Consider the following 14123-nt stretch of genomic DNA (forward strand, 5'->3'; position numbering starts at 1 on the left):
GATGAAGCCAGCACACAGAGACACCCCCGCCGCCACCACCACCGCACAGCCCCGCAGAAGACCCCAGCACGGGTAGCAGACCCACTGCAGACCCCAGCACCGCCTGCACATCCCGGCGCCGGTACGCAGACCCCCGCACATTCCGGCGCCGGCACGCAGACCCCCGCACATACCGGCGCCAGCACGCAGACCCCCGGCGCCGGTACACATACCCCCGGCACCCGCTCATCCCTGCCTAACCCGGCCCGCACATCCCTGCCTAGCCCCGCCCACCCCCAGCACAGCCCCGCAGGCAGCCCATAGCCCAGTCACTCTTGATGAGTGACCGCTGACTGTGAGACTGGTCACGCCTGCTCATGACGTCACGTCAATTTCCAGAGTCTGGGGATTTAATGAAATCCCATCTCCACTATGCGTGGTAACACGCATCCGGCGGCCCTGCGATTCCGGACATGCGATGCGTCTTTTTAGATCGCAGCATGTCCGTTTACCTTGCGGCGCCGCTGCAAGGTATAACACAGGGCCCTATGTGTGGGGTGCGATGATACCGGATGTGTGCAATGAACACATCCGGCATCATCGCGTCCCCAGAAGGGGGCGGAGCGATTTTGCCACTCCGTCCAAACTGCCGGCCATCCTGAACGTGGACACATACCCTAATGGTCTGTGTGGGATCCGATTATTTTTCTTGCACACATAGACTTGAATGTGTGAATATCATATGAGACTCGAATAGAAGGTAGTACATACTGCCATTTTTTTTTTTGCTCACTGACCGAGAATCATTCATCTGCAAAGCCATATTGAATAACATGGGTCAGTGTGCTGTCTGATTAACCCCTTAACAACCGGGCCATTTTCTGTTTTTGCATTTTGATTTTTTTACCTCGAGTTGCGGTGATGCGCCCTCTGCTGGATGTCCTCATATGAACTCGAGCCTGGGAACTTTTCAGAATATTTTCCCATGCTCGAGTTCATATGAGGACATCCAGCAGAGGGCAATCACCGCAACTCGAGGTAACTACAGGTCATTCACCTACATTCCATTCATTCCCCGGGGTTATTACAGGCAGGGGCGGCTGCATTAGCAGCCTTCTGCTTGTAAAATTAGTTAACCCTTTCAGATGGATTTACAGCGTGGGACGAGACTGATCATCGGAAGGTATGGAATATTGTTGTTTGGTTTTTTTACATTTGTTCCAGGTGACAAGGGTCTTCAGGTGGATTACCAGTATAATAAAATATTACAACAACCTGTGTATTTTATTAAAATACTTTGTAATAATGTGTTTGGCAGAAAGGGGTTAATTAAGACTAGCATTATAAACGTCAATCTTAATGAAGAGGTGTTTTATAGTAGGATGTACCATATCATTAGAAGATGCACAACACTTAATGAATTTGATGCATTTTTTTAGTGAAGTGTGTCTCGCCAGAAATGCTACTCCACTCAGGGACTGGAGTAACATTTCTGCCGTAAAAAATGCAGCCACTATTCGGGAATTGAACGGGCGTTTTGCGCTAAGATTTTGAGACTTTTGAATGTGTTTAACACCATTTTACTGATGCCAGCACTTGATGAAAAGAGGCGATAGTTCACCAAATCCACTATAGTCTTCATAGGAAATACTGTAAAAAAACTTGAAAGAAGCTTTATCATTATTTATTGGTGCAGCCTTTGTCCAGCATTCTATTATTTCGGCCATAAGCATGATACTCAATGTTGGGTCACAAGTACTTCAGTTCGACACTGGCAATGATAGTCCCTTCTGATTGGTTGGACAGGTGATGTGACGGTTGCAAGACATGATGGGTAAGTCAAAGGCACATAAGGCCTCTTTCACACTTACGTCTTTGAGCTCCCGTCGAAATCCGTCGATTTTTGAAAAAACAGGATCCAGCAAATTTTTCTGCTGGATCCTGTTTTTTCTCATAGACTTGTATTAGGGACGGATTGTGATGAATGGCCATCCGTTTCATCCATCGTGCACTGGATCCGTCGTAAAATTGCTGTCCTTCGGGCGGGACAACGCACAGAGGAACGTTTTTTCTGTACATCGGAAAATTGCTCAGCGACGGATCCTACGCTGCCCGTCACTGACTGTCAAAAGCAGGAATCCAGCGTCAGGTTCCGTCTTTTGAAACTGAGCATGCGGTGCCTATGCAGCATCAATAGTAACAAGATATGTTTAAAAAAAAAATAAAATAATGCTCATTAGTGGGAAGGCCAGCTGCCAGGAGCATCGCAAGCATCGGTAACGCTGCGCGGGACACCGGAAGGTAAGAATATTGCGATTTTTTTTAATTATTATTATTTTTAACCTGAGTTGTGTTGTGTATGTGTTTTCGCAGCGGAAAACCGCTGTGATGACGCATACACAACAGGTGCACATAGCCTCGACGGGTCCCAACAGGTGCACATAGCCTCGACGGGTCCGTTAGAAAATGGGCCCAGTGCACCCGTTTTTTACAATCTGTACAGGATCCGTCTTTTCAACATTTTGACGGATCCTGTGCAGATTGTAAAAACGTAAGTGTGAAAGAGGCCTAAGCTCTCTGGCTGATGCAATTTTCTGCAATGCATAAAATGATGGCTAGCATTATAGACGACTTGCACAAAGCCAAATGTAAATTGTTCACATTTGCCAGATTAAACAAATATCTAAATTTTTTTACAATAATTAGATGTGTGCAGAATTGATTCACTCATCTCTAGTAACAAGTTTTGAACTAGCATAATTTACCACATTCAGAATATGAATATGGAGGCTCCCCTTTGCAATAGTTGAGTTCTGTGCACCACTCTGTTGTCTATGCACTCTTGATGCAACTCTCTACAAGGTTGTAGCAATGCATAGAAATCTAGAAACCTGGGCACCAGCCTTTGGTAACGTTATTGTTACAGGAAAATCACAACGTTTCGGCCACACAGGTCCTTTAGCAAGCCATAAAATAGAGAGATATGCATAGCGTGTTGTCTCCCCTGTTTGAATGTTTCGATGGTGAACAAACTTTGATTCCATAGAAAAAAAATTCCCACATTCTATGCATGAAAATGGCTTCTCTCCTGTGTGACTTCTTAGAATCTTAACAAGACATGATTTGTGGTTAAAACATTTCTGCATATCAGGAAGGCTTATCACCTGTGTGAATTGTTAGATGTGTAACAAGATATGACTTCTGTTTAAAACATTTCCCACATACTGAACACAAATACGGCTTCTCCACAGTGTGACTTATCTGATGTCTAACAAGAGATGATTTTCGGATAAAACAGAGCCCACATTCTGAGCATAAAAATGGCTTCTCCCCTGTGTGAGTTTTCTGATGCACAGTAAAATTTGATTTATCATTAAAACACTTCCCACATTCTGTGCATGAGAATAGCTTTTCCCCTGTGTGAATTCTCTTATGTGTAACAAGACCCCACTTCTGTTTAAAACATTTCCCACATTCCGAACATGAAAATGGCTTCTGCCCTGTGTGAATTTTTTGATGTTCAACAAGATTTGATTTCCGAGAAAAACATTTCCCACATACTGAGCATGAAAATGGCTTCTCTGCTGTGTGACTTCTCTGATGCTTTGTAAGATCTGATTTGTAGTTAAAACACTTCCCACATTCTGTGCAAGAGAACGGCTTCTCCCCTGTGTGAATTCTCTGATGGGTAACAAGTAGTGATTTCTCTGTAAAAGATCTTCCACAATCAGTACATGAATATGGCTTCTCCCCCATGTGAATTCTCTGATGTATAACAAGTTTTGAACTAGTAGTAAAACATTTCCCATATTCAGAACATGAATTCTCCCCAATTTTAGTATTTTGATGCTGAAAAAGATTTGAATTCTGTGCAAAACATTTGTCACATTCTGAACATAAAAATTCCTTTTCTTCTGAGTGACTTTTCTGATGTTTAACAAGATTGGACACATCTACATAACATTTTCCACATTTTAAACATGGAAATGGACTCTCCCCTTTGTCAGATCTTTCCTGTTCAACATTCCTTCTGTTATTTTTCTTAATAGTCTGTAATGAGTTAGAAGATAGGACATGTTGAAAAGAATCAGGTGATAGATCTTCGTTGTGAAGGGCGGATGGTGTATCTGGAAAAATCGCATACTCTTGATATGCATCTTGTGTGATACCATGATCAGCTGCTTTAAAATCTGAAGATATCCCATGTCCTATTGCGCTTCTAATACAATGGCCTACAAAGAATAAAAGTTTTTTTATTTTTGTATATAAGAATCTTAATCTTATATTGATATTTTACAGTATTAAAGCATCTACATTTATCAGCTTCAGACAAATACTAGGAACAGTTTCAGGCCGGTTTCACACGTCAGTGGCTCCGGTACATGAGGTGACAGTTTCCTCACGTACCGGAGACACTGACTCACGTAGACACATTAAAATCAATGTGTCTCTGCACATGTCAGCGTGTTTTCACGGACCGTGTGTCCGTTTGGAAAACACAGAGACGTGTCAGTGTTCGTGGGAGCGCACGGATCACAAGGACCCATTAAAGTCAATGGGTCCGTGTAAAACACGTACCGCACACGGATGCTGTCCGTGTGCAATCCGTGTGCTGTGCAGGAGACAGCGCTACTGTAAGCGCTGTCCCCCCCGCATGTGGTGCTGAAGCCCCATTTATTTCTTCTCTCCAGCAGCGTTCGCTGGAAAGAAGGAATGAAAAATCATTTTTTAATTTTTTTGTTTGTTTTTAAAATAAAGTTGCCGGTAATCTGCCCCCTCCCACCCTCTGTGCGCCCGCCCGCTGGCATTAAAATACTTACCCAGCTCCCTCGGCGCTTCCATCCTCTCAGCGTCGCTGCTTGTCCACCCATAGGGGTGGAGACGCATATTCATTACTGTAATAAGCGGCACCACGTGACCGCTCATACAGGACAAGCAGCGATGCTGAGAGGATGGAAGCGCAGAGGGAGCTGGGTAAGTATTTTAATGCCAGCGGGCGGGCGCACAGGGGGTGGGAGGGGTCAGATTACCGGCAACTTCATTTTAAAAACAAAAAAAAATAAAAAAAAAGATTTTTCATTCCTTCTTTCCAGCGAACACTGCTGGGAAGAACAGGATACGATTAGAGAACACGGCACTCAGTAAATATGAGGATTGGCGGTGCTCAAGTAGGGTGTCCACCCCGTAGATAACAGATGAATAAAACTTGGCACTCAATTTGAGAAGAAAAGCTTCTTAGTTTATTGATGCATCCAGACAAACAAAAGTGCTAAACGTTTTCGGTCCACACCGGACCTTCGTCAGAGCGTTTCTTTGACATTGACTATGAAACATATAAATGAATACAGTGTCACATGATGCGGAAATATACGTCATATAATGCAAAAAACGAAAAAGAGATCTAATGGTGAAAAAACGAAAATCTACGTGATGCTCCATCTGGTTCAGGGAGACATGTGCCAGAGAGATGAGTCTATCCAGAACAATAGGTGCTCCGTGCGAGGTGGAGATATAGTCCGTGCTGAGATGCTGGATAAGGGAAGTAACAATAGTGCTGGAGATGGAAGGACGCTGGTAATAGTGCGACCTCAGGCCGAGAGGGTCTAGCTCAGTGAGGAGAGTAAACAAAAGGATACATAGCAGAAATGCACTCTACAGATACTAGAAACGCAGACATGAGATACAGAATACGCCTCCAGTGAAGCTATATGGAATAGCATAGTGGATGGTCTAACGTGAGGACCTAGAAGAATAAGAGATACGTGAGTCTGTGCACATAACTGTAACTGGGCATCCCAGAAAACAGGGAAAAAAAAGGAAAATGAATGAGGAAGAGAGAACAAAAAACGTAGGTAACATGGGTCCTGAAAGGGAAAAGTGGAAAAGGAGAATGATGTAAATGAAGCCTAACGGAAAATGAACGTCTGGAGCTACACACAGAAGTGTGCCTTTTCATGACGCGGCACTCTCCATTGTGATCCTCCAGGTACATACACTCATGCTGCTTATCTGGCTTTTCATTAGTATTCATTATGTGTGGTGTCCCTGTTAACCCTTTCCCCTCGGCTTTGGCTTTTTGCAGCATACTGCAGCTCTTGGATTTTCTGTTCTTGCTAACGCTCATCCAGGCTTTCTGGCTTCCTCATCCAGGTAGTATGTTGCTCCCACTTACTCCATTACTCTACCTCTCTTCTGTGTGTAGCTCCAGACGTTCATTTTCCGTTAGGCTTCATTTACATCATTCTCCTTTTCCACTTTTCCCTTTCAGGACCCATGTTACCTACGTTTTTTGTTCTCTCTTCCTCATTCATTTTCCTTTTTTTTCCCTGTTTTCTGGGATGCCCAGTTACAGTTATGTGCACAGACTCACGTATCTCTTATTCTTCTAGGTCCTCACGTTAGACCATCCACTATGCTATTCCATATAGCTTCACTGGAGGCGTATTCTGTATCTCATGTCTGCGTTTCTAGTATCTGTAGAGTGCATTTCTGCTATGTATCCTTTTGTTTACTCTCCTCACTGAGCTAGACCCTCTCGGCCTGAGGTCGCACTATTACCAGCGTCCTTCCATCTCCAGCACTATTGTTACTTCCCTTATCCAGCATCTCAGCACGGACTATATCTCCACCTCGCACGGAGCACCTATTGTTCTGGATAGACTCATCTCTCTGGCACATGTCTCCCTGAACCAGATGGAGCATCACGTAGATTTTCGTTTTTTCACCATTAGATCTCTTTTTCGTTTTTTGCATTATATGACGTATATTTCCGCATCATGTGACACTGTATTCATTTATATGTTTCATAGTCAATGTCAAAGAAACGCTCTGACGAAGGTCCGGTGTGGACCGAAAACGTTTAGCACTTTTGTTTGTCTGGATGCATCAATAAACTAAGAAGCTTTTCTTCTCAAATTGAGTGCCAAGTTTTATTCATCTGCTGACTGCTGGGAAGAAGGGATGAATACCGGCTTCAGCACCGCACGCAGGGGACAGCGCTTAACTGTAGCGCTGTCTCCTGCACGGTCCGTGTGGTCCTCAGTCGGCACACGGCTGCCGCACGTGTGCCACACTGATGTGCTACGTAAGCACATGGACACAGATAATTTCGGTACCGATTTTTCTGGTACCGGAATTATCTGGACGTGTGGGACAAGCCTTACTGAGACATTTCCACCTGAAAGGGACAGTACAAAGGGAAGAGTCAGATGGCCGTATAACTCGTATGGGGATTGCAACGCAATGCTCTGATTGGCTGGCTGTTCTTCAGGCTGGCTGTTCTTTCAATCCAAGCATGACATCATCATGTATTTCTGTATAGCTTTCACGCTCGGGACAGGACAGCCGCTGGCCAGTACGAACATTGCATTGTGATTCCCGTCTGATGTATAACTCAGTCTGGCTTTTCCCTAAGGTGCAGAGTTTAAAAAATCCCCTAGGCTTAACTCAGCAGTCTAAACCACAGTTTGTGGTCGCCAAAATAATAAAAAACACTGTGAGCTAATGTGCACAAGGACTGTTATTGTTAGAATCTGTTTAGTTTGTGACTATCCGCCATTTTCTTGTGGAGTTCTGGCTGCTGGTCTTTTTCCTCTGGTGCTGGGTTTGTCTTGGGTCAGGTGTTTGTATCACTCTTTATTAACCAGCACCTGCCTCCCATTCTTTGCTGGACAACAGTGTTAATCTGCTTGAGCTCTAGCTTGGTGCTTTGCTTAGTGTTCTGTGTGTGTTTTTTGTGCAGTGCTGGGACCTCTGGTTCTGCTAGCCTTAGATTCTGTTTTCTATTGGTTTCTGCAGCCTTCTCTGTGTTTTCTATTAGGAGGTGAGCGGTTTTTGAACCCAGTCCTTAGTTCTTTAGGGAACCCCTTCTGTTGTGATAGGCATTTCAGGAACACAATGTGCATAGCGATCAGAGCACATACAGTGATCTGACAATAACCCAAAATAATAGAACGAGCTCTGAGACGTGAGAACTCTGCAGACCGCAATCCCTGATCCTCTCCAAACACAACTAGAGGCAGCTGTGGATTGCGCCTAACGCTACCTATGCAACTCGGCACAGCCTGAGAAACTAACTAGCCTGAAGATAGAAAAATAAGCCTACCTTGCCTCAGAGAAATACCCCAAAGGAAAAGGCAGCCCCCCACATATAATGACTGTGAGTAAGATGAAAAGATAAACGTAGGGATGAAATAGATTCAGCAAAGTGAGGCCCGATATTCTAGACAGAACGAGGATAGGAAAGATAACTTTGCGGTCTACACAAAACCCTAAAGAAAACCACGCAAAGGGGGCAAAAAGACCTTCCGTACCGAACTAACGGCACGGAGGTACACCCTTTGCGTCCCAGAGCTTCCAGCAAAACAAATAGACAAGCTGGGCAGAAAAAATAGCAACAAATAGCAAAGAAGCACTTAGCTATGCAGAGCAGCAGGCCACAGGAATGATCCAGAGATACACAAGTCCAACACTGGAACATTGACAGGAAGCATGGATCAAAGCATTAGGTGGAGTTAAGTAGAGAAGCAGCTAACGAGCTCACCAGATCACCTGAGGGAGGAAACTCAGAAGCTGCAGTACCACTTTCCTCCACAAACGGAAGCTCCCAGAGAGAATCAGCCGAAGTACCACTTGTGACCACAGGAGTGAACTCTGCCACAGAATTCACAACAGTACCCCCCCCTTGAGGAGGGGTCACCGAACCCTCACCAGATCCCCCAGGCCGACCAGGATGAGCCACATGAAAGGCACGAACAAGATCGGGAGCATGGACATCAGAAGCAAAAACCCAGGAATTATCTTCCGGAGCATAACCCTTCCATTTAACCAGATACTGGAGTTTCCGTCTTGAAACACGAGAATCCAAAATCTTCTCCACAATATACTCCAATTCCCCCTCCACCAAAACCGGGGCAGGAGGCTCAACAGATGGAACCATAGGTGCCACGTATCTCCGCAACAATGACCTATGGAATACGTTATGTATGGAAAAAGAATCTGGGAGGGTCAGACGAAAAGACACAGGATTAAGAACCTCAGAAATCCTATACGGACCAATAAAACGAGGTTTAAACTTAGGAGAGGAAACCTTCATAGGAATATGACGAGAAGATAACCAAACCAGATCCCCAACACGAAGTCGGGGACCCACACGGCGTCTGCGATTAGCGAAAAGTTGAGCTTTCTCCTGGGACAAGGTCAAATTGTCCACTACCTGAGTCCAAATCTGCTGCAACCTGTCCACCACAGTATCCACACCAGGACAGTCCGAAGACTCAACCTGTCCCGAAGAGAAACGAGGATGGAACCCAGAATTGCAGAAAAACGGCGAAACCAAGGTAGCCGAGCTGGCCCGATTATTAAGGGCGAACTCAGCCAAAGGCAAAAAGGACACCCAGTCATCCTGATCAGCAGAAACAAAGCATCTCAGATATGTTTCCAAGGTCTGATTGGTTCGTTCGGTCTGGCCATTAGTCTGAGGATGGAAAGCCGAGGAAAAAGACAAGTCAATGCCCATCCTACCACAAAAGGCTCGCCAAAACCTCGAAACAAACTGGGAACCTCTGTCAGAAACAATATTCTCTGGAATGCCATGCAAACGAACCACATGCTGGAAGAACAAAGGCACCAAATCAGAGGAGGAAGGCAATTTAGACAAGGGTACCAGATGGACCATCTTAGAAAAGCGATCACAGACCACCCAAATGACTGACATCTTTTGAGAAACGGGAAGGTCAGAAATAAAATCCATAGAGATATGTGTCCAAGGCCTCTTCGGGACCGGCAAGGGCAAAAGCAACCCACTGGCACGAGAACAGCAGGGCTTAGCCCGAGCACAAATCCCACAGGACTGCACAAAAGTACGCACATCCCGCGACAGAGACGGCCACCAAAAGGATCTAGCCACTAACTCTCTGGTACCAAAGATTCCAGGATGACCAGCCAACACCGAACAATGAAGTTCAGAGATAACTCTATTCGTCCACCTATCAGGGACAAACAGTTTCTCCGCTGGGCAACGATCAGGTTTATTAGCCTGAAATTTTTGCAGCACCCGCCGCAAATCAGGGGAGATGGCAGACACAATTACTCCTTCCTTGAGGATACCCGCCGGCTCAGATAAACCCGGAGAGTCGGGCACAAAACTCCTAGACAGAGCATCCGCCTTCACATTTTTAGAGCCCGGAAGGTACGAAATCACAAAGTCAAAACGGGCAAAAAACAATGACCAACGAGCTTGTCTAGGATTCAAGCGCTTGGCAGACTCGAGATAAGTCAAGTTCTTATGATCAGTCAATACCACCACGCGATGCTTAGCTCCTTCAAGCCAATGACGCCACTCCTCGAATGCCCACTTCATGGCCAGCAACTCTCGGTTGCCCACATCATAATTTCGCTCAGCAGGCGAAAACTTCCTGGAAAAGAAAGCGCATGGTTTCATCACTGAGCAACCAGGACCTCTCTGTGACAAAACAGCCCCTGCTCCAATCTCAGAAGCATCAACCTCGACCTGGAACGGAAAAGAAACATCTGGTTGACACAACACAGGGGCAGAAGAAAAACGACGCTTCAACTCCTGAAAAGCCTCCACAGCAGCAGAAGACCAATTGACCAAATCAGCACCCTTCTTGGTCAAATCGGTCAATGGTTTGGCGACACTAGAAAAATTGCAGATGAAGCGACGATAAAAATTAGCAAAGCCCAGGAACTTTTGCAGACTTTTCAGAGATGTCGGCTGAGTCCAAGCATGGATGGCTTGGACCTTAACCGGATCCATCTCGATAGTAGAAGGGGAAAAGATGAACCCCAAAAATGAAACCTTCTGCACACCAAAGAGACACTTTGATCCCTTCACAAACAAAGAATTAGCACGCAGGACCTGAAAAACCGTTCTGACCTGCTTCACATGAGACTCCCAATCATCCGAGAAGATCAAAATGTCATCCAAGTACACAATCAGGAATTTATCCAGGTACTCACGGAAGATGTCATGCATAAAGGATTGAAACACTGATGGAGCATTGGCAAGTCCGAACGGCATCACTAGATACTCAAAATGACCCTCGGGCGTATTAAATGCAGTTTTCCATTCATCGCCTTGCCTGATTCTCACCAGATTATACGCACCACGAAGATCTATCTTAGTGAACCAACTCGCCCCCTTAATCCGAGCAAACAAATCAGATAACAATGGCAAGGGGTACTGAAATTTAACAGTGATCTTATTAAGAAGGCGGTAATCTATACAAGGTCTCAGCGAACCATCCTTCTTGGCTACAAAAAAAAACCCTGCTCCTAATGGCGACGATGACGGGCGAATATGCCCCTTCTCCAGGGATTCCTTCACATAACTGCGCACAGCGGTGTGCTCAGGCACGGATAAATTAAACAGTCGACCTTTTGGGAATTTACTACCAGGAATCAAATTGATAGCACAATCACAATCCCTATGCGGAGGTAGGGCATCGGACTTGGGCTCATCAAATACATCCCGGTAATCAGACAAGAACTCTGGAACCTCAGAAGGGGTGGATGACGAAATTGACAGAAATGGAACATCACCATGTACCCCCTGACAACCCCAGCTGGACACCAACATGGAATTCCAATCCAATACTGGATTATGGGCTTGTAGCCATGGCAACCCCAACACGACCACATCATGCAGATTATGCAACACCAGAAAGCGAATAACCTCCTGATGTGCGGGAGCCATGCACATGGTCAGCTGGGTCCAGTATTGAGGCTTATTCTTGGCCAAAGGTGTAGCATCAATTCCTCTCAATGGAATAGGACACTGCAAGGGCTCCAAGAAAAACCCACAACGTTTAGCATAATCCAAGTCCATCAAATTCAGGGCAGCGCCTGAATCCACAAACGCCATGACAGAATACGACGACAAGGAGCATATCAAGGTAACGGACAGAAGAAATTTTGACTGTACAGTACCAATAGCGGCAGACCTAGCGAACCGCTTAGTGCGCTTAGGACAATCAGAGATAGCATGAGTGGAATCACCACAGTAGAAACACAGCCCATTCAGACGTCTGTGTTCTTGCCGTTCAACTCTGGTCATAGTCCTATCGCACTGCATAGGCTCAGGTTTAATCTCAGGTAATACCGCCAAATGGTGCACAGATTTACGCTCACGCAAGCATCGACCGATCTGAATGGCCAAAGACATAGACTCATTCAAACCAGCGGGCATAGGAAATCCCACTATGACATCCTTAATGGCTTCAGAGAGACCCTTTCTGAAAATGGCTGCAAGCGCAGATTCATTCCATTGAGTGAGCACGGACCATTTTCTAAATTTCTGGCAATATAGCTCTATCTCATCCTGAGCCTGACAAAGAGCCAGCAAATTCTTTTCTGCCTGATCTACTGAATTAGGCTCATCTTACAGCAATCCAAGCGCCAGGAAAAACGCATCGATATTACTTAATGCAGGATCTCCTGACGCAAGAGAAAATGCCCAGTCCTGAGGGTCGCCACGCAAAAAAGAAATGACGATCCTAACCTGTTGCGCTGGGTCACCAGAAGAGCGAGGTTTCAAAGCCAGAAACAGTTTACAATTATTCTTGAAACTCAGAAATTTAGTTCTATCTCCAAAAAGACAAATCTGGAATAGGAATTCTCGGTTCTAACAAAGAATTCTGAACCACAAAATTTTGAATATCTTGAACTCTTGCCGTGAGCTGATCTACACATGAAGACAGACCTTTAATGTCCATTGTAACACCTGTGTCCTGAAGCACCCAAATGTCTAGGGGAAAAAAAAGACAAATCACAGTGCAAAGGAAAAAAAATGGTCTCAGAACTTCTTTTTTCCCTCTATTGAGAATCATTAGTACTTTTGGCTTCCTGTACTGTTGTGATAGGCATTTCAGGAACACAATGTGCATAGCGATCAGAGCACATACAGTGATCTGACAATAACCCAAAATAATAGAACGAGCTCTGAGACGTGGGAACTCTGCAGACCGCAATCCCTGATCCTCTCCAAACACAACTAGAGGCAGCTGTGGATTGCGCCTAACGCTACCTATGCAACTCGGCACAGCCTGAGAAACTAACTAGCCTGAAGATAGAAAAATAAGCCTACCTTGCCTCAGAGAAATACCCCAAAGGAAAAGGCAGCCCCCCACATATAATGACTGTGAGTAAGATGAAAAGACAAACGTAGGGATGAAATAGATTCAGCAAAGTGAGGCCCGATATTCTAGACAGAACGAGGATAGGAAAGATAACTTTGCGGTCTACACAAAACCCTAAAGAAAACCACGCAAAGGGGGCAAAAAGACCCTCCGTACCGAACTAACGGCATGGAGGTACACCCTTTGCGTCCCAGAGCTTCCAGCAAAACAAATAGACAAGCTGGGCAGAAAAAATAGCAACAAATAGCAAAGAAGCACTTAGCTATGCAGAGCAGCAGGCCACAGGAATGATCCAGAGATACACAAGTCCAACACTGGAACATTGACAGGAAGCATGGATCAAAGCATTAGGTGGAGTTAAGTAGAGAAGCAGCTAACGAGCTCACCAGATCACCTGAGGGAGGAAACTCAGAAGCTGCAGTACCACTTTCCTCCACAAACGGAAGCTCCCAGAGAGAATCAGCCGAAGTACCACTTGTGACCACAGGAGTGAACTCTGCCACAGAATTCACAACACCCTTCCCCTTATCTATAGGTTTTCGTTTGAGATTTACCTAGGATCATTGGTGGGCCTATTCGCAAGGAATGGGTCGCCCACTCCATCGTAGGGCTTCCTAGTCATAGTGCAGGGTCTGTTTTCTCCCTTCTACCTTTGTCTTGTGTTGCAGATCCGTAAAAATTATCTAACTATTATGCCGTAAATGAGCCAAACGCCAAAAGTAGCTGCTATAACAATTTTGTAAGGTTCTGATTTAAATGTTTTCAGTTAAGTCTCCAGGACATTGTTATGTTTGACATTTGTTAACCCCTTCCCGACCTTTGACGCCACGTAGGCGTCATGAAAGTCGGTGCCATTCCGACCCATGACGCCTATGCGGCGTCATGGAAAGATCGCGTCCCTGCAGATCGGGTGAAAGGGTTAACTCCCATTTCACCCGATCTGCAGGGACAGGGGGAGTGGTAGTTTAGCCCAGGGGGGGTGGCTTC

General features: G+C 45.4%; 1 protein-coding gene and 2 long non-coding RNA genes across 4 annotated transcripts in view; 1 reads left to right on the forward strand and 2 right to left on the reverse strand.

The window, feature by feature from the left end:
- Nucleotides 1-2194: 2194 nt before the first annotated feature.
- The window catches only part of LOC138663935 (zinc finger protein OZF-like), a 35241-nt gene continuing 23312 nt past the window's right edge, over nucleotides 2195-14123 (reverse strand). The window contains exon 7 of one of the 2 annotated variants that reach the window (XM_069750305.1): nucleotides 2195-4211. In XM_069750305.1, the coding sequence (XP_069606406.1) occupies nucleotides 3127-4211 (1085 nt within the window). In that variant the 3' untranslated portion in view covers nucleotides 2195-3126. The remainder of the gene's footprint in view (nucleotides 4212-14123) is intronic. The other variant, XM_069750304.1, reaches the window with a different exon arrangement.
- Nucleotides 5197-5905, reverse strand: LOC138663932 (uncharacterized). The gene is made up of 2 exons (XR_011318259.1): nucleotides 5616-5905; nucleotides 5197-5500 (listed from the first exon to the last, which is right to left on the reverse strand). It is a non-coding gene; the product is annotated as an uncharacterized lncRNA (long non-coding RNA).
- Nucleotides 5923-6894, forward strand: LOC138663934 (uncharacterized). Its single transcript, XR_011318260.1, has 4 exons — nucleotides 5923-5965; nucleotides 6062-6129; nucleotides 6369-6475; nucleotides 6591-6894. It is a non-coding gene; the product is annotated as an uncharacterized lncRNA (long non-coding RNA).

The sequence above is a fragment of the Ranitomeya imitator genome, chromosome 2 (genome assembly GCF_032444005.1).
Source record: "Ranitomeya imitator isolate aRanImi1 chromosome 2, aRanImi1.pri, whole genome shotgun sequence".
NCBI lineage: Eukaryota > Metazoa > Chordata > Amphibia > Anura > Dendrobatidae > Ranitomeya > Ranitomeya imitator.